This window comes from Panicum virgatum, chromosome 6K, assembly GCF_016808335.1.
Source record: "Panicum virgatum strain AP13 chromosome 6K, P.virgatum_v5, whole genome shotgun sequence".
In the NCBI taxonomy this organism is placed as follows: Eukaryota; Viridiplantae; Streptophyta; class Magnoliopsida; order Poales; family Poaceae; genus Panicum; species Panicum virgatum.
Genome location: NC_053141.1, coordinates 33,157,671 through 33,181,441, shown reverse-complemented (window position 1 = coordinate 33,181,441; position 23,771 = coordinate 33,157,671). Strand labels below are relative to the sequence as shown.

Genomic DNA, 23,771 nt, shown 5'->3' with positions numbered 1-23,771 from the left:
TCCATCCGCAAACGGATGGCCAGTCAGAGGCTGTGAACAAGACCATCGCCATGTACCTCCGCTGCATCACCGGCGACCGCCCCTGCGCCTGGCTCGACTGGCTGCCATGGGCCGAGTACTGCTACAACACGGCGTTCCACTTGGCCCTGTGCACCACTCCGTTCCAAGTCATCTACGGTAGGCCTCCACTGGCGCTCCTGTAGTACACGGCCTCCACCGCGCAGACCTCGACGGTGGACACGCTGCTCCAGGACCGCGACGCGTTCCTCGCCGACGTCCAGGAACGCCTACATCAAGCTCAGAACTACGCCAAGCGCCACTACGACGCGCACCATCGCGACCTGACCTTTGACGTCGGGGACTGGGTGTGGCTCCGGCTGCTCCATCGCCCAGCTCAGTCCCTGCTGCCGGGTCGCTGCAACAAGCTGAGTCCCCGTTACGCGGGGCCGTACCAGGTGCAGGAACGCGTGGGTGACGTCGCCTATCGCCTTCGACTCCCGGAGGGCGCGCGCATTCACGACGTGTTCCATGTGGGCATCCTCAAGCCGTTCCATGGAATGCCACCCTCGTCTACGCCGGCTCTTCCACCCATGCAGCATGGGCGTCCTCTCCAGGCTCCGCTGAAGGTGCTTTGTTCCCAGTTGCGCCGCGGCTCGTGGTACATCCTCGTTCAGTGGACGGGTCTCCCGTCGGCTGAAGCTACTTGGGAGCCTGTGGACGCATTTCGTGAGGCGCACCCTATGTTCCAGCTCGAGGACGAGCTATTTGTCGACGGGGGGAGAGATGTTATGGTCGGCCAAGTCTACCAGAGAAGACGCCGCGATGTTCGTGGCTAACGAGCGGTGCGCGCTGGGCCGGCTGGTGTTTCGGTTCCTAGATTCTAGGATGGTTTCCGATTTGTTAGGGTCAAGAGTTTTTTAAGATATTATGTATAAGAACCCTCTCTCAAGGAATGAAGGGATCAGCCAGAGATAGAGTTTATCTCTTTCTCCCTAGCGCCTTGCTCCCGCACACCACGCATCAGCAGTCTCACCGCCGGCCGCCAGGACGGCGTCGAGAACTCGTTCCCGCCGCGAGCCCAAACCACGTCCACCTCCCAACCATTCCTACTTCCTCCGTAACACCCACAACACTCTGGTATTAGGAATGTCGGATAACGTTCCTGGTGTCTCCACCGCGCCTTCCATACCCATGCCCACCGCACCATCTTCCACCGCCGCGCCATCCACTGCCATATCCACAGCGCCCACTCTTGCGACTACAACCGCGGAGCCGAGCGCCCTCGACACCTTGACGGCGGCCATCTACGGCCTCCAGCGCCAGATGGGGTCCTTCGCGACACGGCTGTCGTCCATGGAGGGCCGCGGGTCCCCATCTACTGCTGGGTCCTCGTTCGCGCCGCAGCCATCGCCGTTCGGGATGCCGCCGCCCTTCGAAGCCATGGACGCCGCCGAGGTTCTGGAGGTTCCCCGCTACCACAAGCTCACGTTCCCAACGTTCGACGGCAAGAACGATCCCTTGGGATGGCTGAACAAGTGCGAACAATTCTTCCGCGGGCAGCAAACTCGTGACAACGCCAAGGTTTGGCTTGCCTCCTTTCATCTAATGGACGGCGCCCAGCAGTGGTACGACATGCTTGAGCGCGACGCCGGTGGTGTCCACAACATTCCGTGGTCGACCTTCCGCGCTCTCTGCCAGCAGTGTTTCGGTCCGGCCCTGGGCACGAACCATCTCTCCGACCTGGCGCGTCTGCCGTTCCCGGGCACCGTCGACGGCTTCATCGACGCGTTCCAGCAGCGCCTGGCGCACGCCGGGTTCTTCACCCAGGAACAACAGGTGCAGCTCTTCTCTGGGGGCCTACCCGACCACATCAAGGTCGACGTGGAGCTACAGATGCCAACTGATCTCCAGCGCGCCATGTGCCTGGCGCGCGCATATGAACGCCGTGCCACGGCCACGGCCACCGTTCCGGCGGCTCGGCCTCCTCGCGTTCCGGCACGTGAACAACAACGGCCGGCGAGCACGACCCCAGCGGCCCCTCCTGCTTCTACCACGGCCTCGGTGGCCTTGCCGTCGCCTCCTCCCCGGCCGTTCCATCGCCTCACTCCGGCAGAGATGGCAGACTGCCGGCGGCAGGGCCTTTGCTATAACTGTGACGAGCAGTACAATACACGCGTGGCCACAAGTGCCCGCGCCTCTTCTACCTCGAAGTCTCGGACTTCCTCGACGACGATGAGCCACAGCCGGACGCCACCCCGAACACGCCCAAGGAGCCACTGATCTCGTTGCACGCCATTGCCGGGATCCGCACCGCGGACACAATGCGCGTGCGTGTTTCGGTGGGCAATTACGTGATGACGGCGCTTGTCGACTCCGGGTTGACGCACTGGCCGCGCGGGCGGGCCTTTGCTTTGGCGACAGCGCGGGCATGAACGTGATCGTGGCCAACGGTGACCGCGTTCCGTGCGCCGGCCTAGCTCGCGACGTGGACATCCGGATCGTCGACGAGCACTTCTCCATCGACTGCTACACCATCCCGTTGGACTGCTACGACAAGGTCATTACTGAAACCCAGATTAGTATGATGATGTTTTGTTCAAACTATCTAAAGCATCTTTTATTTTCTTTTTTGCACACTTGGTTGAAACGGGGTACTGCAAATGCAAGATATGCAACCCATCGAATTTCTTCATGCATTTTATGTGCGCTAGCATTAGGAATCACACAGATATTGAATAACCTCACATAATTTCCAGTGCTTAATCTTGGCTCAGAAAATGGCCATGATATTTGATCATTCCCCACAACAGAAAACAAAAGTAGCACAAAATAGCTTAAGGACTTTGCTCGGGCTCGAAAACTTAAGAGGTAGGTAGTTCCAAACAGTACGATGCAATGACGAATTTTTACAGTAACAAATAGGTCTTTATCATTTCCAGGCACAATCCATGCAATCCTACATAGCATACATCTAGATAATAAACATACGTGACGCATAGAATGAACAAGCTGTACTTACTCACATTGCTACCATATGCCTAACTTCTACTCAAATAACTAGATATTGTACTGGCTCTTGGACTTCTTTACTGATGGGAATATTCAAAGCATGCATTTTTTCCCAGCGCTCTCTCACAGCATGCTTGCCTGGAGCTGTCCGTCCCTTATCTGTGCAGCGATGTCCTTCACGGCGCCAGGTCCATGAGGGATGAAGACCGAAGATGACTTGGAAGATGCCCCAATCTCCTTCATGGTGTCAAAATACTGGGTCACCAGAACCATGTCCATGACATCCTTGGCGGAGGTCCCAGGGACATTCTCAGAGAAGGCGAGAACGCTGTCTCTCAGCCCATCCACTATAGCCTGGCGCTGCCTTGCAATACCCAGACCGGCCAAGTACTTGGATTCTGCATCACCTTCAGCTCTCTTGATCTGCAGGATCTTCTCCGCTTCAGCTTTCTCATTGGCAGCCACCCTCAGCCTAGCAGCTATTTCATTAAACGACATGAACAGTTCAGAAATACTGCAAACAGAGATGCATCATACAAGATGTGCCATGACGTGATAATGCAGTAACAACCTATCTTCTGGAATCATTATCATTGTATGAATAAAAAGTTCTGCTATTAATTAATGAAAGATTTCTGAATTTTTACTCAGTAAGCGCATCAATATAAACAAGTTTGTTCATCACAGACAAATTAAAGATTGTCGATAGAAATCCAAGCCCAGGAGATTTGTGATTGAAAACATTCTGAAGTTACTTGATAACAATTACACGCCAACCAAGAATATAATACGTTAATTTTGTATATGTATACGTCTAGATAAACAAGTACAATATTGATGTATTACTGCACTTAACATAGTTACGTGTCATCTTGATGACAGCTTTCAGGAAGCTGTGCCAGTCTTAAGGCCATGCCACTCTAAATGAAGCATACGTATTAATTTGCAATGCTTATTGCTCAAATATCAAGTTGCCAGTCTAAAGGCCATGCCACTCTAAATGAAGCATACGTATTAATTTGCAATGCGTATTGCTCAAATGTCAAGTTGCCAGTCTTTTAAGGTCATGCCACTCTAAATGAAGCATACGTATTAATTTGCAATGCGTATTGCTCACATGCAGTTCATAAATACTATGGACAAGAAATGTGTGGAACTTGCCTGCATTGATCTCGTTCATGGCTCTCTTCACATGCTCATCAGGCTCAATATCAACAATCAGAGTCTGCACAATCTCATATCCATACATTGACATTGCCTATATAGAGAATAAAAGGGTTAGCAAAAAAGTACAATTCTAGAAGAGCAACAAAATGATGAACACACACCTTTTCAAGTTCATCTTCCACAGCTTTAGCAATTTCATTCTTCTGCTCAAATGCATCATCCAAGTTCATCTTAGGAACACTAGCCCTGATGACTGAACATGAGAAGAGTTAGCATTGAATGGGGGGCCTGAGGGCAAAAAGAAATATAATGAACAATTTGCAGGTACTACTATAGAATGAGTCGAGGAATAAAAGGAACATTGAATAAAGACGTGTACATTGAATAATCAATTTTGCAGTTTGAAATAAGTAGCAGCCTTACCATCAAAGACATATGACTGGATCTGCTCCCTGGTGTTAGTAAGCCTGTAAAAGGCATCAGACGCCTTGTCCGCAAGGGCACGGTATTGCACAGATGCCACAACATTGACGAAGACATTATCCTGCACGTTATTCACAACATGCCATTCAGTATAAGAAAGATAACAGAAGAAAAACAACTATAACATGCAAAAGATAAATTCAAGATAATGCAGAACTTTTTTTTGCCAACGCGTGGTAATGATTTAGCAAATTATAAATTATAAAGCAGAAAAGATAAAAAAAAAAGTTTGGAAACCTTTGTCTTCGTTTCGCAGCGGACATCAAGCTGCTGAACACGCAGTGAAAGGTACCCAGCAATTTGCTTCCCTATGCACCATGGCAAGAAGTGGCACCCAGGCCCTAGGATCTCATCAAACTTTCCAAAAGATTCCTTGATGGCTACTGTCGATTGATCCACTTGAATCAAACCAAGTGCTTGACCCATGTCTTATCTACAAAGGAACAGTGGAATTTACTAAAGTCATCTGCTAATAAGAACAAATACTAGCATCTCAACATATCTGCACAATCTTGACTTGGCTCACAGTTGGCATGAATTCTATAATTAATATAAGCGGATGAGAACTTTACTTTCAGTACCATACAAACAGCTGGCATACTTAAAAATAATAGATAACATCACTGGACTAAAATTAATGAGTCAATGTAAATGTATGCTGGAAGCTATGATTGGACAAACTCATTCATAATTAACCAATTGCAACTTCAAGCAAGGATGCAGATTCAGAAACAATATATTGGTCATGCCTACAAAACATTCCATTATGCATGAACTGTGCAACAATTTCTGCTGATAAAGACATCCATGTCCTTAAATGTACTAAATTATTCTTGCCACACTCCAAAGAAGCACAATTGAATGAACTCTAAAATATCAATTCCACAGAAAACATAGCCACTGAAAAAAGAGTTAACTAGCATAGCACCAAGATGAACTATGGAACTAGAGAGGTGTGAAACAAGAACAAGAACCTATATGTCGACAAGCGCAATGAGGAGATGCAAGGTTTATCAGCTCCAGGGATTTCTTTCTCTACAGGAGGCAGATCCACAATTTTTTGAAAGCACAGGCAGATCCACAATGCATATATAGTCGAGACTGTAAGGACAAGTGGATACATGGAAGGACGTGGGAGGTGGATACATCATACAAATGGCCAGATGCCAGCGGTCTAGGCAAGAGAACCAACGCTGGAAATTGTTGCCAGCACAGGTGTGGACAAATCAACATGATGCCTCCAACGACTAATTTTTTTTTGAGAAGTCAATGCACAAACCCGCTGGGCTAAGCCAACGACTAGTGATAAGCATCTACGTTACCCCGATACGTCCAGGAGACCACGTATCCCGTATCCGATACGTATCGGATACGGATACGCCAGGGATATGCCGGGGATACGTATCCATCACGTATCGGCGTACTGGGCCGCAATGGGCCTTGAAACTCAGCTTTGGATACGTATCTGTTGCCGTATCGGCCCAGCAGAGAGAGGAGCGCGGAGAAATCAGAGAGCAGAGAGGAGCGCTCGCAGGGAAGACGGACCTACCTGCTTGCCTGCGCAAACGCGTTCGCCCGCGCCGCCGGGAGAAGCTGCTGCCGCCGAGCCTCCGCCTCCCCCTCCCCTCTTCCCCATCCGCGCGAGGAGTAGCCGTTGGCCGGCTGCTGTTTCCCCGTCGCCTCCTCTGGTCCTCCATCCGTGCGAGGAAGAGAGGTTGGGAGGGAGAGAGGGTTGCATGGCGCCGCGAGCTCGGCCAGCTACCTCGTGCAGCTCAGCGACACCAGGCACTTCAGGGAAGACAGGCTGCCAGCGGGAGCTCCCTGCTGTTGGGGAAAAGGGGCCACCTCCTAGAGCGGCGCGAGGATGAGGAAGATCGTGCCGCTGGGAAGAGATCTGGCCGGAGTTGGGGTCGATCCGGCAAGCGGCAGAGCAGGATGGAGGAACGAGCCGGCGGCAGGCGACTTGTGGCGGCGGCGGCGTTGCGTTGTGGAAGGGGAGCAGCCGCAAGAGAGAACGGCGCCGGCTGTGTTGTATGCGTGGCGCCGGCTGTGTTGTATGCGTGACTCTGCAAGCACGTGAGTTGGGACAGGGGGGCTAGGGTAAGTTTGGGCTGGTTGGGCTAAGTGGTGAGTGGGCCGGTGACTAGCAGCCCAATAGCCTATATCTGTCTTTATTCTTTTTTCTTTTCTTTTTTCCTTTTAAAACATGTTTTGCCGCTGCTTGCAAACATTATTGGTGGAGGAAATACTTTGTGGTGCTGCATTATTATTATTATTATTTTATTTTTTAAATAGTAAACGTATCCGCATATCGGGTTTTTTAGGAAATTACCGTATCCGCGTATCCGTATCCTTTCGATACCGATACACGTATCCGTGCAACTTAGATAAGCATGTGCCAATCTTCCGTGGCCCAGCCAGTCTGTATCTGCCCTATGACAATTAAAAAAGAACAGGATATACAACTGAACAAGAACAGGACGTGCTGCCACTTGCTGGCCTATCTTATCTGTGTATCCAACGCCAGTGGAAAATTTCCAACGGTAGCCAGCAACCATGCAATTAATTATAAGCTGCGAAGGTGGGCACCAAAAGAAAACGGTAGCATTGAACTGAATCTGAAAAATATTTAAAAATGTGTGCTTGACTAGAACACCTGAAAATTCCAAAGCCGTGCCTGAACAGTAAACAGCGTGGAATGCAAAGGACAATCAGCGCACGCCGCTTGCGGCAGATTTTCCGGCTCACTTCGTTGAGGCCACGGAGACAGCAAGGCTGGTTCCAAGCCGCGGCCACACAAAAAGGCCCACAGGACAAGAACAGGGGTCGAACCCGAAGAAGGAGCAGAAAATCGTCATCTTGGGAGCCGCCACGCAAAAATAATCGTTGCCTGAAGTGGACGGAGTGGAAGTAGCAGAGGGCCGGCGAGATTTCCAAGAAACGCGTTCCGATGGGGAGAAATCTCCAAGAAACCAGCCACGAAGAGAGAAAAGAAATTCCCCCTCTGCAGGACCGTAACCCGTCCAGCGCACTAGAAATTACCGGACGAATGCTAGAAATTACCGGACAAATGCGCCCCCGGTCACAGGAAACCGAGGAGCGGGGTCGCCAACCTACCCGGCCGCGGCGGCCGGCGCAAAGCGGAGGTTAACTGGCTAGGGGTTAGGGCGAGAGTGAGGTGAGGGGAGGGGAGGGAGTGACGCGGCGGCGGTTCAGTTACCTTCTTGCTCCGGAGGAAGGATCCCCCCTGGCGCAGGCGAAAGCTGACGAAGGGCTTGGCCTCGTTCCTCCGCGCGCTGCTCCGGCGAGTGCACTTTCTCCCGCGTTCGATCAGCCGGTATTTATGGCGGAATTGCTGCGCGTCTGAGAGGGAAGGGGGGCGATTGGGGTTTTCGGGAAGAGGATTGCAATGGATGGGAAGGAAATTTGGGACGGAATCGCTCGTGCCTCCACTTCCCGTGTGCCGCCGCTGGCCGGGTTGTTGCCGTGCTCGGCTGCTCAGGGGCCACCGGGCCTGGAAGGAAAAATATCCCTTCTTTCGTCTGTTTTCTGTTTGGCTTTTGTTTAGGATCGGGAATGACGTTGAGTCGATGATTATGATGTTTGACCGGGTTTTTCTCTCTACTGTGAATGGGCTTGTTTTGCATTGGACGGTAGTTATTATTTTTTATAATGATATAAGTTTAGTTTACACTTTTGAACCATCACAAAGATCCGACTTTAAACTTTAAACTACCATTCCACATAACGAGAGTCATCCAATTATTAAAATCAAACAAATTTAACTGATTTCAAAGAGGTTTTATATTTTTATAAAGAAATAAAATTCCTATTCCATCTAAAAATACAAAAATAAATCATTTTAAATTAGAAAACTTAAATATAATACTAGTATCCATCCCTTTTTTTCTAAAACTATAACCTATATGTTGTTGCTCCATTTGAATCTTATTTATTAAACATAATATGCATAATTATAAGCAAACAAATACTATGACCATAAAAAATTGGATCCCAATGACTAAAAAGTTGAGTGCTTATAGATAGGCTACATCTTTTTTAAAAAATACTATCATCTATTCTATATTTTTATTTAAAATGAATTACTTATAATTTTTTTATTTGAACTTAAATATTTTATTTTCATAAAATGAAAAAATATCTTTGAAATCATCCAAAGAGTCAAATTTGTTCATTTTTTTTACTACTGGATGGTCATTGTTATGTGGTTTTGTAACTAAAAGGTGAAAATCGAACATTTTTAATAGTTCGAGGGTTTAAACTGTACTTTTCGCTTTTCTTAAGAACCTGCAGAGGAGTTACTTGTTATATTTAATAGAAGAAAGAAAGGCTAGAAAACAAGCACAAATTTAGACAGCATCTCAGTCGAAGACGGGAGGACACTCAAAGCACTCTACAAAAGCCTTAAAAGAAAAAGAAAAAAAGAGAAAGCGAAACATGTCAAAAATGGTTGGTGAGCATGCTAAAGTACTTGGGCCCAGCTTGTGCCCAGTACTAAGGCCTTAATCTTGCCCTGTACTATAAACCGCGGTGATTCCTTTCGATCAGAAATGTGGGCATGCATTGCGCTCTTTCTAAATTTCCGAGAACACTAAGGTCTCGTTCGGCAGCCCTGTTTTCAAGCCAGGCCTGGATCGAGTGAATCCTCCTGGCTTCACTAATCCTGGTCTGGTTTAGTTCCAACTGGTTTCAATCCACCCCCTATAAAATTATTGTTCGGTACACAAGGTTTCATTCCGGCTGGGCACTTGCAGCAAGCACTATATAATACAAACTTTCACATTCCGTAGTGCATTCAAAGCACTATCAAAGAAAGCACATTCTGGAGTGATCACAAAATATATAATACATACCGCCATATCAAAGCAAACACATGCTGGAGCAAGCACTATTTGAGCCTGGAGCAAGCAGTATCAAAGCACTAGTCAACAAATGATTCAAGCATTCGTTTACAGAATGAAAACCTTGACTGCCATATAAGGTATAAAGATAGAAAGAGCACGTTATGACAACACAGAACTAGGTCTCAACGAGGTGACAATATGCTAGAGAAGTCACTGATCCAAAATTGCAAACATAGTAACATTGAACTCCTCGGCCGAAACAAGCTCCATTATTTAGCCCACTATATATATAGGTGACATGGATAAGGTATAACTTAGACCTTGAAACCTCTTCTTCTTGTCAGATGTGTTCTTGAGCTGCACAAGAATAGAGAGTGAACCCAAAAATTAAATAGCACTAATGATTGTAAATTTCTACCACTGAAACTGAAATCTAGCACTAAGCAGATGTAAGTCAATATAGATACAAGTCATTATTAGATAGTAAAATAAAAAACAATACTTTTGCTGGTACAGTTCACTAGGTGGATCAGAGTTGTGATCCACTTTGATACCAGACAGCAACACTAAGACCCATTCAGGTGCCAAACTATGCATTAACATAGATCTATGCAAAACACCAGTCAAAAACAAATATGTACCAGACATGAGCTATAGATTTTGCATAGAAGGGAAATAGTTAAATCTGAAATTGAATATGATAATGAGATGTGTGTTTGCCTACAGTTCAGTTATCAAACATTCAGCAAGCTAGCAGGTGTACCGTATTTATCTGGAAGCTTGAATGCAAGAAACAAAACTCAGTCATATATAGACTCATACAAGAGAACATGCCAGTCATATAGAACAGGGCAAAATATATTTACTGGAGTACCTTTCGGAGTCAAAACGGGGTCCCAGGAAGGAGGTGGCTCGTCTTCACCAATTCTAGAAACTGCTGGTAGAATCTGAATAAAAGCACAAGGTAAATTAAATCAAATTCCATTCTGATTTCATCTATAGTTAGGAAAGATAATAAACACTAAAGGTTGTTAAAATGTCCATCAAGTTCATCGATCGGTTAACCTAGCTCCTCTAATGTTTCAGTATGACCGGGGAACATAACAGCCAAGGTTTAATATATAATTTTCTAAAATACAGTGAGCAATTTGATAAAAAAATAAAATTTGCCAAGCAATTTAGTACATAAGAGTAAATAACTGAAAACATGGTGGTGGTCACTGGTCATTTCATCAGTCATCACCGGCATCAATGTAGCAGCCATCCCATCCCCATCTACGGAAGCATGCAAATCAACACACGTCCTCATGTCCAGTTTTGCTACAAGCTAATGCTGCCGCTTGCAGTCGCTTGCAAATCAACACACGTCCTCATGTCCTCTTGTTGTCTTGCGCCGGTGGTGGTTGTGGTGGCCGCGGAATATTTCCGGTGGAAGCGAGCAAGCAGATCTTGCAAAGGATCTACGCCCACCCGAGGCTGGAGATGGAAAGAGAAAGCAAGAGAGAGGGAGGAACGCCAAGGCAGCCGCAAGCCCGGACCTCATCATCACTAGCCCAGACTGGCAGGCCTAGCGACGGATCTAGCAAGAAGGCAAGAACTCTAGCGCCCGAGAACCCTAGCACTGGAGAAAGAAAATGGCAAGGAAGATGAGGCCGATGCGTTACCGGCGAGAAGACGGTGGAGTGCCGCGCCGCTGCGCCGTCGCCGTTGCCGCCGCGCCGCCACGCCGTCGCCTCGCGCCGCCGCCTTAGCGCCTCGCACGCCGCCGCCTCCTGATTTCGCGTCGGAGACTCGCGACGCCTCGCGTGGTTTCGTTCCGGGAGGGAGGAGGTCCGGCTTTGTTCCGGGCCGTGGAGCTGGAATGGGAGGCTGATCCGGCCCATGTTTGATTCCGGGCCAGGCCAACCGAACAGCGATTCCGGGCCAAACCTGGTTTCATTCCGGGCCACCCCAATCCGTCCGGATTGGGCCTCATTCCGGGCCGTTCCGGGCCTTGCCGAACGAGGCCTAAAAGATGAGGGAACGTAGACCACTGTTTACTATGCTTGGAATGGCCGTCATGGGCTCATGGCTGTCCGCCATTGGTGTATAATCTCAGATGGTGCCCAGTTGATCGGACGGTAGTTGTGACCTTGCGGGGATAAAGGTTTCGTTTGCACGAGATCTTGATTTTTTTTTTTGATGAAACGAGATCTTGAAATTACAGGGCTCAAAGTCAAATTCAGATGTTTTTTTTTCGAAATGAATTAAATCATGTTGGGTCTGTACCGTGGACTAGAAAAAACAGAGTTTCTGTACGCAACCCTAAAAGTATAATTCGACCTCAGAATTTTGAACCAATTTCAAAATATGGAATTCAAACTCCTAAATTTGAAGAGCCACCACTAGATGAATTTGGAGTATAAAAGTATGAATCTAGAAGATGGGATGGTAAAACCAAAGAGCTGATTTTTGTTATATTATTCATTGTGCCTAATGTAGCCACGGAAAAGATCGGCGTGCGTGCCACATGGCTATCAACCAAATTCTGCCTGCACAAAGGCTACGAGATTTTGCAAACCACTAGCTCAGTGACTCGTCCATTCATTGATTCACTGAGATATCCTTTTGACGCTACACGAAGCACATGGGAAGTGGTGGGAGCTAAGATAACGTCGCGTATGGACTATGGTTACTTGGATTTGACAGGGCCGGAGTATGTACATCATCTTAGGTGTAGATATTGTTTTACACGATCTGGTGATTGAGATGTACTACACACAAGAGGCGATGAATAAAACCGTAGTGGGTTCAATAATTCGTGGGCGTCGTCGTCCAATAACGCAACGAACAATAATTGAAGCTACATCTCAATAGACAAATTAATAAGTAGCCTATCTATGGTGACTTGACTTGGATGTTTGTGGCGATGTACTATTTGAGAAGTTGCATTGCACCAAATGAACTGTAACGTTAAGTTTGCTGAACAAACTAACTTGCATGGTTGAGAGATGAACAAGAAGGACACAATAGAGATACAGCAGGGTACAATAATTTGTACGTGCTCCATGTGGCGATGTGGACTGCTCTTTTATCGTGGTCATGTGCCCGGTTTTACGCCGTGCCTAACTTCTTGTATGTTTCACAAACTAGTTACGCTTTTCCCTCTCTCTCTGTTTTTTTTTCTCCTCTTGCAGATCGAGAGCTATATATAGGCTATAGTCTATAGATACAGCTAGTTGCATTGTCTTCAGAGTCGATCTGTCCACCGCACATAAGGATGAGTTATCCAACGCGGAGGAGTACGTGCAACCGCCGTAGCTCGTCTTTGCCCGGAACTTGCCGAGAGACTGCCGTCTTTCGTACGTGCTCTCCACGGAAAAAAATTAAAAAGAAAGACGCGTCTCGCAGCCGAACGGGGGCTGTTAGCTTGCCTCTCAATCCCATGCCCAGAAAAAGCAAGGAAACGTACGGCAGCTCAAGAGATGACAACGAGCAGCAACCGGGAGACGTGGGGAGAAAGAAGAGCGCGTCGCGTGGCTCCCGATCGACGAAACAGCGGGACGTGTTGAAACCTGCTGCTGGACTCTAGCTAGTACCAATCGAAGTAGATCCTAGCTAGCAGAGATCCATGCATCCGCACACATGAGAATTATATGGCCATGAACTAGCTAGTATACATCAACTTCAGTTGGATTGGTAGCCTTTTTAATTCTCGAGACATATAGGGGCGGTGGGGCGAGTTGCATTGTGATGACACGAGTAGCACTACATCGGCAAGACATGCATCCTCCCTCGTCTTAGCTTATGCTTCTTTTTTTTTCCTTTTTGAAATTCGTCTTAGCTTATGTTGGCGTGTTGCGGAGGGAATTGAACTCTAGAGCAAGGGGGGAAAGAGAAAAAACCACAAAAGTTTCTCCAACAACAGCTAATATAGATGGCTAAATGGGCCGGGTCAGATTAGCTAGCGCCGCCGCGGCCTTCCTGCCCTCGCCGCCATGCCGAGTGGCGCCCAGCACCCTGAGGCACTGGCAGGGTCATGGAGACACCGAGTGGAGTAGCGGCACCCAGCCCCCGGGGTGTTGGCAGGGTTACGGAGACATGACGAGCGGCGCCCAGCACCCTGAGGCACTTACTGGGTCACGGAGGCACGCCGAGTGGAGTAGCAGCACCCAGCCCCGGGGGTGCTAGCTGGGTCACGGAGACATACCGAGTGGCGCCCAGCACCGTGAGGCACTGGCAGCGTCATGGAGACACGCCGAGTGGTGTAGCGGCACCCAGCCCCCGGGGGTGCTGGCAGGGTCACGGAGACATGCCGAGCGGCGCCCAGCACCCTGAGGCACTGACAGGGTCACGGAGACACACCGAGTGGAGTAGCGGCACCCAGCCCCTGGGGTGCTGGCAGGGTCATGGAGACATGCCGAGCGGCGCCCAGCACCCTGAGGCACTGACAGGGTCACGGAGACACGCCGAGTGGAGTAGCGGCACCCAGCCCTCGGCGTTGCTGGCAGTGTCACGGAGACACGCCAAATTTTTCCGTATATCCAGCTCTGAGCTTGGTGGCCAGGTGAAGTCGCCAGAAGGTAGGCCAAGTGTAGGCCGTACGGAGCGTACTAAAAAGGGAGGGCGCACGAAGCGCTCTGGCAGGGTCTAGCCCGACAGGCCGTGTAGCGGGCAGACCACGTAGAAAGTCGGGAACATGCATGACATGGTCAGCAGCAGTCACGGAGACATAAGAATATAGTCACGGGGACTAAAAAATGTTTAATTGATAAACACTTATTAAAGTATGACTTAGCTTGATTCGTTGACAAGTTGAAGTAGTCGGCATGCCGAGCAGACGGCTGTCGAAGTAATTGGCGAGATCGCCGTGGCCGAGCAGGCAGCTGTCGATGTAGTCGGCATAACCGAATCGGAGTGGTCGTCGTGGCCGAGCGGCCGGCCGCCGTGGAGGTCGACGTGGTTATGGTGGCCGAGCAATGAAGTACTCGTCACGGTTGTTGTTGACGAGCAGGAGGGCGTCGAAGTAGTCGATGGGGTTGCCATGACCGAACATGCGGTCGAAGTAGTTGATGTCATCGCCATGGTCGTGTAGGCAGCCGTCGAAGTGGCCGACGCGGTCGCCGTGGCTGAGCAGGAGGCCGTCGACGAACATCGCGCAGAAGTGTGACTTCCCTCTCGGTGGCAGTTGAATCTCACATGGTAGCAGATTGCAATTCAAATGGAATGTGAAGAAAAAGGAAACCGAAGTAACCAAAGGGGAAGGGCGCTCCCTGTTGACACGCACGTGGAGAGCATGCCCTAACTAGCTCGCTTGCCTTGCCTTGTTTTGATGCACGTAGGAAGGCTTGTTTTGGCTTTGTCTGCTTATGTAGGCCGATGACGATCAGCTCGTAGCTGTAAGGTCCATGCGTACATCGGCGGGTGGTCGCCGTGGCTGAAGCGGCGGCTATTGATGTGGTCGGCACGATTGTCGTGGCCGAGCGGGCAGCCGTAGTAGTCGCCATGGCGAGCAGGCGGTAGGCAAAGGAGCCGGTGCGTTCACCGAGGCCGAGCGGGCGGCCGTAGTAGTTGGTGAGTTCGCCGTGGCTGAACGGATGGCCGTGGTAGTCGCCGTGGCCGAACGAAATAGTCGGCGCAGTCGATGAGGCTGTGGAGGCGGCAGCCGATGTGGCCGTCGTGGCCTAGCGGGCGGCCGTCGACGTGGCCGTCGTGGCCGAACGATCGACCGTCGACGTGGCCGGGTGAGCAGCCGTCGATGTTGTCAGCGTGGTCGAGCAGCCGGTAGCCGTCGATGTTGTCACCGTGGCCAAGGAGGCGGGCGACGAATCTCACACGTGCATGGTTAGTACATAAGATTATATATAGAAAATAATCTTCAGCAGGTGCTAGCGGATAGCAATAAAGAACGGAAAACAAAATAGATGGAAACTGATATTGATGAAAACCGTAGTAGTAAGAGGCAAGGATAAGCTCCCTGTTTGACGTGGACGTGCAGGACATGCCACGTCCTTAATTTCTTGCCTTGTTTGCTTGAGCCGATGCATGGACGTATGCGCAGGAAGGCTCGTAATAACAAATAATTAAAGCAGCGTGACCTGTTTTGTCTGGCCGACGCGAAGTGCCCGACGCGGTTGTGGTGGCCGAGCGGACAGCTTGTAGAAGGTACCGCGGCCGAATAGGCGGCGAGGTCGGTGCGGCCGAGTGGGCGATAGTTGAAGTAGTCGACGCAATAGCCGTGGCTGAGTGGACGGCTGGCCGTGGTAGTCAGCGCGGCCTCCGCGGCCCAGCAGGTGGCCGTCGAGTGGTCGGCGCGGTCGCTGTGGCCGTGGAGGCGGTAGTTGAAGTATTCGAAGAAGTCGCCGGCCGTGGAGGTGGTGGTCGACGTAGTCGCTGTGGCCAGGCGGTCTAATAGTCGCCATGCTGTGGAATGCCGCGGTATTGCTCTCGGGAACGGCAGCAGATGAATCTCGTACGCAATAACATGGTTTGAGCATGTAAGGGAAAGAATTTTTAGCATGAACTGGCAGATCTCAATAGTAGAAACTAAAGAAGTGAAAGGAAGGAGATGGCTCCCTGTGAACGTGTACGCGGTGGACACGTTGCCTTCCTTTTTATTTTTCTTGCGCTTTGATGCATGCATGCAAGCACGTGACCGGTTTTGCCTTCTTCGTGTGGGCTAATGGCGACCAGAACATGATGGCGATGGTAGTAAGCTCCCTGCGTGCAGCGGCAGGTGATTGCCGGGGCCGAGCACGTGGTAGTCGAAGTAGTCGCTGTTGCCGAGCGCGCGGCCGTCGCCGCGGCTGCGCAGGCGGTCCGAGCGGGCCGCAGTCGATGTGGTCGTGGGCGAGTGCGCGGCCGTCGCCGCGGCCGAGCGGACGGCCGTCGATGTTGTCACCGAGGCCGAGGAGGTACGTGCCATCCAAATATATGGCATGTGAGAATTTATATGGAAGGCATAAAGAAATCTTTGGCATGCCATAATTGATGGCGAAGAAAACAGAAACCGATGGAAGTAGAAGGAAAGAGAGACTCCCTGTTGATGTGGGCGTGATATGCACGCCATAGATTAGATTTTTTTTGTTTCTTGCTCGATTTGGCTTAATGCACGCATGCGCATTAATCAAACTAAAGCAGGCCGTGTAGACCAATGGCGATGCAATCGTGATGACTGCAGGCTCTTTGCTTGCAGCGGCGGTTGCATCCACTGAGCGGCGATCGTAGCATGGATCGCGGAACCGCCGCACCGCAGGTTTCGTACCGGAAAAAAAAAAACCAATCCGGGATTACAAAATCCAAGAACAGATTGATCTAAGGGTGATGTTAAGAACGGACTGACCCAATTGTTGACGATGTTGCTGCCATCAAATTCGCTGTAAGGATCCCGACGATCCCCCTACCTGGCGCGCCAACTGTCGGATTGCTTATCCGACAAGTCCCTCAGGGGTATGCTCGGCGATAGATTTCAGGTGAAGGATTGCAGAACCATGAACTCGATGGTAACACAAGACAACAATTTAGACAGGTTCGGGCCGCTCGGGAGCGTAATACCCTACCACTACTAGAAAACGGGCCATGTGAACCGGTTGGAAATGGCCTTAGGCACTGGTTTTCCAACCGGTTCCCGCCAACCGAGACCAATGGCCTCGCCTTAGGACACCGGGTATTTAACCCGGTGCCTTAGGCACCCATTGGTACAGGTTGGAAGTCCAACTAGTACCAAAGAGGCTGCCACGCTGACGCAAGATGGCAGCCCCTTTGGTACCGGTTGGTCTTTCCAACCGGTACCAACGACCTTTTCCCTTTTTTCCCAAATCCAGTTTTGTTTGTTATATTTATTACTGTTTATTCTTTTATAATTGCTAAACGCACTCAAGCTCTACAGTACTATACGTTCATTGATCGTTCGTGTTCGTTTTCAGAGAATATTTGAAACTAACTAAAAGTGAAATGCGAGCATATAATTAAGCTAATTAGATGAACTAATATATTTACAAATTTACAAACATCAAGACATAATATTTAAAAATATTTACAAATGTACAAGTTATGTTTGTAGTCCAACTACTGGTCCCCTCAGGAGGTAGATGGAAGTTCTCTATGGATGTGACCGTCGTGGTAGAACTCGCCTCTAGGATCCAAGATCTCGTTCAAAATGAATCCGGCGAGCTGCTCGCACACGGCGTTGATCCGATCAGTAGAGTAACATTCATCCCCTATTTGAGACATCTATCATTTAGAAAAAAAGGATTAACATCATGTGCGTTAGTACAATTATGAAAATATACGAGCGAACGGTTTGGACGTACTCTCATGTCTTCATCAGTAACCTTTCCGCATGGAGTCATGATGTGTAAGTAGTCGCATACGTAGTACCCGCACCAATCAGTTCCTTGTTGTTGTCTCGCACACTTAAGGAGAAACAAATAAATTACTCAATTTAGAACAATTTGGGATTATATACTTAACTAGACAAATCTTTATGAATCAACATACCGGATAATTCATGTTAACATTCAGTTCGGGCCTCCATTGGCCACGTCCTTTGTTATTTCTCACAAATTTTTTCCAAACCATGCGCTCAAAGTTAAGTTTAATATTCAGAAATTGTTATTAACAGAAAAAAGATTTGATTGTGCAAACTGAACTTATCTGTTCAAGGGGTCTATGATATGTTGGATTGCGGACTTTGGATTTCTCATTGAGTCAAAGACTATAAAATTGCCGGTCTCTACGGAAAGTATAAGTAAAATCCAATGATAACTGCGGATATAGATAGGATATATACATACATGCATTAGACGACTTAGTATTTATTTAGTAATATAACAGAGGATTGAGTCAACCAAGGCTTACCCAAAGTTGTATGGTATGAATATATAGGATTTGTAATTTTGTCTAGTCAACGAATCGTATATGTTTTGGCACGTTTCCTTGTAATTTTCGTTGAGCACTTTCTGGTTGACTAGCAAAGAAGACATGAAGCCGATCTGATGGTGCCATCCATGTTTTCGGCTTCTTTGGATCTCCTGTCTAAACGATACAATAGGAATTTTATAATGCACACATATAATTATGTTCTTGTTAACAAAAAGTATTAATGTAGAGGTAAGTGATACTTACAAAACTCAAATGGTGATGATAGAGGTGTCGAGGGCTTGTCGATGGTAAATGTGATATAAATTTTCGAAGTACACCCAGAAGTCATCCTCCCCGCGGAAGAAATCATGGTCACGATACTTGACTCCAAACATTTTCCCATGGTCCTTCGACATTCGCAGGTACCATCTATGCAAATTGAACATCTGCGTGCCTAAACTTTTCTCCTCTTCCTCAGTGACAAAAGGTTTTCCATGCTGGAATGGAGTAAGAATGGGAGCGACAAGGATTTCCGCCTCCACTTGCCCTGTTGCCTCCTCTAGCGGTAATCCAGTTTCAGAAAGAAATATCGCGGCCTGTAGGTCCGCTTGGAGTTGTACGTCCGTCGGGTGTAGGAGTGGCAACCCTGGCACCTGGAGGGGCTCGAGTCCTTTTTGTTGTGTGCCAAGCTGAGGAATGGTCTTGCCACATTTTTTCTTCAGATTTCTCACCTTGTGTGCTTTTGTCAGAGTACATCATAGTCCGAGGGTAAGCTTTTCGGTTTTGGTGGGTTGTCTAGGTTTGCGAGAAGCTTTTTCCCTAGTTCTAGAGGTACCTTTTCCCTCGGCGGGGGGACTTTAGTCTTCAATTGTTCTTTTATATATTGAGCAGTCTCCTCTTCCAACTCAGCAGTTTTCTCGTAGGTTAATTTTCTTTCGACTATTTTCTGCTTCTTCTTTGAGGGTCCATCCGCTGGGAGGCCGGATGCTGTCTTTTTCTTTCCTTTTTCTGGGTCAGGAGGAGTTGGAGTACTCGTGGCCCTTTGCGCCGGCGGAGACGGTGGTGAAGGAGATGGTTGTGGGGACGGCGGTGAGGGAGACCGCAGAGACGGGCGATCGGTCTGCACGGGAGCCGTTGTGCTTGCAGTAAGTTTGATGTCGGCCTTGCGCCATAGAATGACCCCGTGCAGTGCGTCTCCCAATGTCTTCTCTCCATCCCCTCCAACGAAGTCGAGCTCAAGATCCTCATTGTTTCCAACTATCTGCTCGACTATGACGGAGGTGTAGCCAGGGGGTATCGGCCTTCCATGAATTGTAGTAGAAGGATTCAGGGGCAGAGCTGACCCGTATGCGACATGAATGGATATATTTCTTGCTCGCACATGAAGCTCGCACGGTGTCGGCATGGTGACATCGTCCACTGGATACCTCTGGTCATCTACCGCCGTTGGCTCAATCTGGGGTTGCTGTTCCGCTTGTACGTCGGGCGCCGCTGTGGATGCACAACTGCTGCGTCGCTAAGAGACCGGGCTTATCACAACATCCGGGTGCGACCCAGCAGTGCCCCTTTGGCTCAAAGCTAGCTGCATTGCCTTATTGACCCTGGCGTCCATCTGAGATTCCAAGGACGCAACCTTCCTTGTCATCTCTTCTTGCATGGCACGAAGTTTCTCTTCCTGTTCGGCTTTGCTCTTTCGGTGAGTCTTGTAAGAGGGATCTCCGGCCCAAGCAACTTTCCATGGGACCACGCCGATGCCGCGGGCTCGTCTAGGGTGTTCCGGATTCTTTAATGCCCTTGTCAGCTCATCATTCTCCCTTTGAGGATGGAATGTTCCTTGTTGGGTCTCATCTATTGCAGTGACTAGATCGCGGGACACTTCTTACATATGCTCGGGCACGACCAAATTTCCATCCAACTGGTTTAGTGTCACGCCATTAGCAAATAACCACCACTTGGATCTATCCGGCCAATCCCAAGTCGTCGGCATGATACCTCTATCCATAAGGTCCTGCTCCATCTTCTGCCATTTTTTTATTGACTTCTTGTACCCGGCAGCCCCAAGGTGGTGGCTGTACTTCTTATTTGCTGCATTCACCTTGGCTTGTTCGGATTTTTCTTGGGCTTCCTCTGATAGTTTGTATTGTTTGAACTCCTCCCAGTATGGTTTAACCTGAGGAAGATCGTCCTAGTTCGGCTCCTTATCCTTCTTGATGTACAACTTCTTCTTGAAAGTTGCAAAGGCAAGGGCCATCTTTTTCAAGGCACATTTCTTCACAAGTTCTTAGTCAACTCCTTCAGGAAGAGTGAACATATCCTTGAGTTCTGCCCATAGCAATTCCTTCTGATGTGCAGGCACGGCGTGTTGCTGTTCTTTGGGTTTGCTCGTTTTCGATAGTCTTGTTGTGATCGAAATTCTTGCCCGAACAATAACCCCACATTGGTTGACAAATTTTGTGCTAGCAGCCTCTGGAGCACATGGACAGCCCTCTGCGTCCACTTCTGTGACGACCTGTCTTCCCTCCATTTTCTTGGTTGGCCGGCGTCTCCCTTTTGACTGGCTCAACAAAGTCGATGCGGAGGTCGACTAAATTACAGAAAAGATATGTTAATCACAAAACTAATCTAACAAAGTCACCATACATATAGTTTTAAGATTCATACTGGAACATGCTGCTGTTGATTGGGCGGCGGCGCAAAGTCATCATCTTCTTCATCGGCATCTCTAGACATATTCAGGAATGAATCAGCTGTCCGAGCATCTTCTTCAGCGATTGGTTGGGTGGTGTTGGCCCTCGTATCTTCGTTTATTGCGTCCAACATGTATTGCTTGGCGACCTCATCATCACCGAAGGGGTCCATCCTTAACTGAAACCGTAAAAATGTGTTAGAGTATGTGTCCATTCTTAAATGAAGCAGGAGAATTCAATTCTTTGAACGAATATGCGCATTTGAGAGAGAGAGAGTGTGTGTGTGTATGTTAGAGGGACAGAGAAAGAGAGAGAGAGTTAGTGAGTGTGTGTGTTAGTGAGAGTGTGTGTTAGGGTGTGTTTGTGTGTGTATTAGAGAGAGAGAGTGTGTGTGTGTCTGTGTGTGTTAGTGAGAGTGTGTGTGTCTGTGTGTGTCTGTGTGTGTTAGTGAGAGTGTGTGTGTTAGAGTGTATTAGACAGTGTGTGTATGTGTGTGTGTTAGTGGGAATGTGTGTGTGTCGTGGAACGGGGTCGAGGAACCGGGGTTGAGGGTCGAGGTCTAGGGTTGAGGGTCGAGGTCGAGAGTCTAGGGACGGGGTTGAGAGTCGGGGTCGAGGGTCGAGGGACGGCGAATGCGTGAGTGAGTTAGAGAACGAATACGAACGAGTTCGAGCTCGAGAATTAATTTAAATCAATCTAAATTACAAATGCAATACATGTAATCAAAAATTGTACATAAAATTATTACTCGTCGCCGTTACTCGTCATTACTCGTCGTCGCCATTACTCATTGTCGTCGTCATTACTCGTCGTCGTCATTACATTATACAGTGAAATACATGTCGTCGTCGTTTAACCATTAAATACATGATTAAATAAAATCTTTGAATGACACAATTCTCTTCATTTCTTTCTATATATGAAATAACTAAATTCTAGATAATATCAAATAATGGCAAAAAAAATAATGACTACATTCTCTCTAACTAAATTCTCTCCATTTCCTTCTCTAACTAAATTCTCTAACTAATGTATATAAATAAATTGAAGCCTTTGAATACAAGTACATCTAAATTACACATGTAAAGAAAAAAGTAATAAAATTGACATGCGTTGTCATTACCGGAGGGGCGGCGGAGGACGATCTAAATTACACATGTAAAGAAAAAGTAATAAAAGGACTATCTGTCATTATACATTATACATTGTAATAAAATTATACATGAAAATTCTCTAAAATTCTCTTAAATTATACATGAAAATTCTCTAAAGTTCTCTAAAGTTATACATGAAAATTCTCTAAAATTCTCTAAAATTATACATTGTAATAAAAAAATATTAAGTCACTAAATTCTCTCTAAATTCTCTAAAAATTCTCTCTTATGTCTCTAAATTCTCTCTAATTTTGCATAAAAGAAAAACATTAATTTACATTGTAATAGTATAAAATTATTAAAAAAATTGAAAAAGGGGCGCGACGTCGGCGGCCATGTCACTTACGTCGACGGCGGCAACGGGTCGGCGGCGGTCGAGTCGGAGGCACAGGGGAGGGGGCCGCGGCGTCAAGGCGGTGGCACCGGCGTGCAGGGGACGCGGCGGCGGCGGGGTGCAGGGCACGGGGCGGCGGCGTCGACGAGGAGGCCGTGTGCAGGGGGCGGGGTGGCGGCGTCCACGACGAGGAGGTGGCGCCATCGACGTTGGTGGCGCCGTGGAGGGGGCCTGCGTCGAGGCGGCCGTGGAAGAGCCTGACCGAGGTGGCGGCGGGAAGGGGATGGGGCAGCGGCGGCGCACCGAAGACGCGGGTCGGGCGGGGAGGGGCGGCGGAGGACGATCGACAGAGTGTGGAGGAAGAAGAGAAGGGCCACGCCAATATATATAACACAAGGCTTCGGTACCGGGTGATAAAATCAACTGGTGCCTAAGAGGGCCTAAGGCACCGGTTGAAGTTCCAACTGGTACCTTAGGCACCACATAGGTACCGGTTATAAATGCACCTGGTACCTTAAGACTCCAACGGGCGGGAAATGAAAAAGGCCTAAGGCACCGGTTGAAAAGCTAAAACCGGTACCTAAGGCTTATGAACCCTCTGTATTTTAGGTGTTTTGCCGCCAAAAGGATTGAATTCACCGAGTATCCCAGTGGTAACCCGAAATATTCTATCCGCCACAGCCCGGGTTCGACACCCACGCCCGCCCTTTTTTTGAACGGGGTCTTTGGTACCGGTTGAATATTTCAACTGGTACCAATAGGTTATTCATCGGATTTGTTAAATGCCCAATAATTCTATTAATTGCTTAATCAAATAATTGCATAAAAACTGATAATTTCCTAATAAATTTGTTAAATGCCCAATAATTTCATTAATTGCCAAATAAATAAGATAATTGCATAAAAACTGAAAATTTCCTAATAAATTTGTTAAATGCCCAATAATTTCATTAATTGCCAAATAAATAAGATAATTGCATAAAAAAACTGATAATTGCCTAATAAATTTGTTAAATGCCCAATAATTTCATTAATTGCCAAATAAATAAGATAATTGCATAAAAAGTCTGATAATTGCCTAATAAATTTGATAAGTGCCCAATAATTTCATTAATTGCCAAATAAATAAGATAATTGCATAAAAAGTCTGATAATTGCCTAATAAATTTGTTAAGTGCCCAATAATTCTATTAATTACCTAATAAATCAGATAATTGCATAAAAAATCTGA

General features: G+C 48.0%; 1 protein-coding gene and 1 long non-coding RNA gene across 4 annotated transcripts; both read right to left on the bottom strand.

Annotated features, from left to right (window-relative positions):
* Positions 1-2,850: 2,850 nt before the first annotated feature.
* LOC120712256 (hypersensitive-induced response protein 1) lies at positions 2,851-8,186 on the bottom strand. 3 transcript variants are annotated; one of them, XM_039998012.1, is made up of 6 exons: positions 7,880-8,186; positions 4,897-5,092; positions 4,600-4,720; positions 4,338-4,429; positions 4,171-4,267; positions 2,851-3,488 (listed from the first exon to the last, which is right to left on the bottom strand). In XM_039998012.1, exons 2-6 carry the CDS (start codon positions 5,083-5,085, stop codon positions 3,133-3,135), a joined length of 855 nt encoding a protein of 284 aa, XP_039853946.1. In that variant the 5' UTR covers positions 5,086-5,092; positions 7,880-8,186; the 3' UTR covers positions 2,851-3,132. The 3 variants fall into 3 exon arrangements, with proteins under 3 accessions (XP_039853946.1, XP_039853948.1, XP_039853947.1); XM_039998014.1 differs by lacking the exon at positions 7,880-8,186 and adding an exon at positions 6,209-6,693; XM_039998013.1 differs by lacking the exon at positions 7,880-8,186 and adding an exon at positions 5,634-5,886.
* A 1,354-nt stretch (positions 8,187-9,540) lies between these two features.
* LOC120712255 lies at positions 9,541-11,347 on the bottom strand. Its single transcript, XR_005690820.1, has 3 exons — positions 11,189-11,347; positions 10,399-10,471; positions 9,541-9,881 (listed from the first exon to the last, which is right to left on the bottom strand). It is a non-coding gene; the product is annotated as an uncharacterized LOC120712255 (long non-coding RNA).
* Between the last annotated feature and the right edge of the window lie 12,424 nt (positions 11,348-23,771).

What these genes read in the sequence shown, in the direction of transcription:
- LOC120712256 (XM_039998012.1), bottom strand. Translation starts at nt 5,085, where the DNA reads ATGGGTCAAGCACTTGGTTTGATTCAAGTGGATCAATCGACAGTAGCC. An exon ending in GCTGCGAAACGAAGACAAAG is followed by an intron (nt 4,721 to 4,896) that starts GTTTCCAAACTT and finishes AATAACGTGCAG; the next exon opens with GATAATGTCTTCGTCAATGT. An exon ending in TGGAAGATGAACTTGAAAAG is followed by an intron (nt 4,268 to 4,337) that starts GTGTGTGTTCAT and finishes TTCTCTATATAG; the next exon opens with GCAATGTCAATGTATGGATA.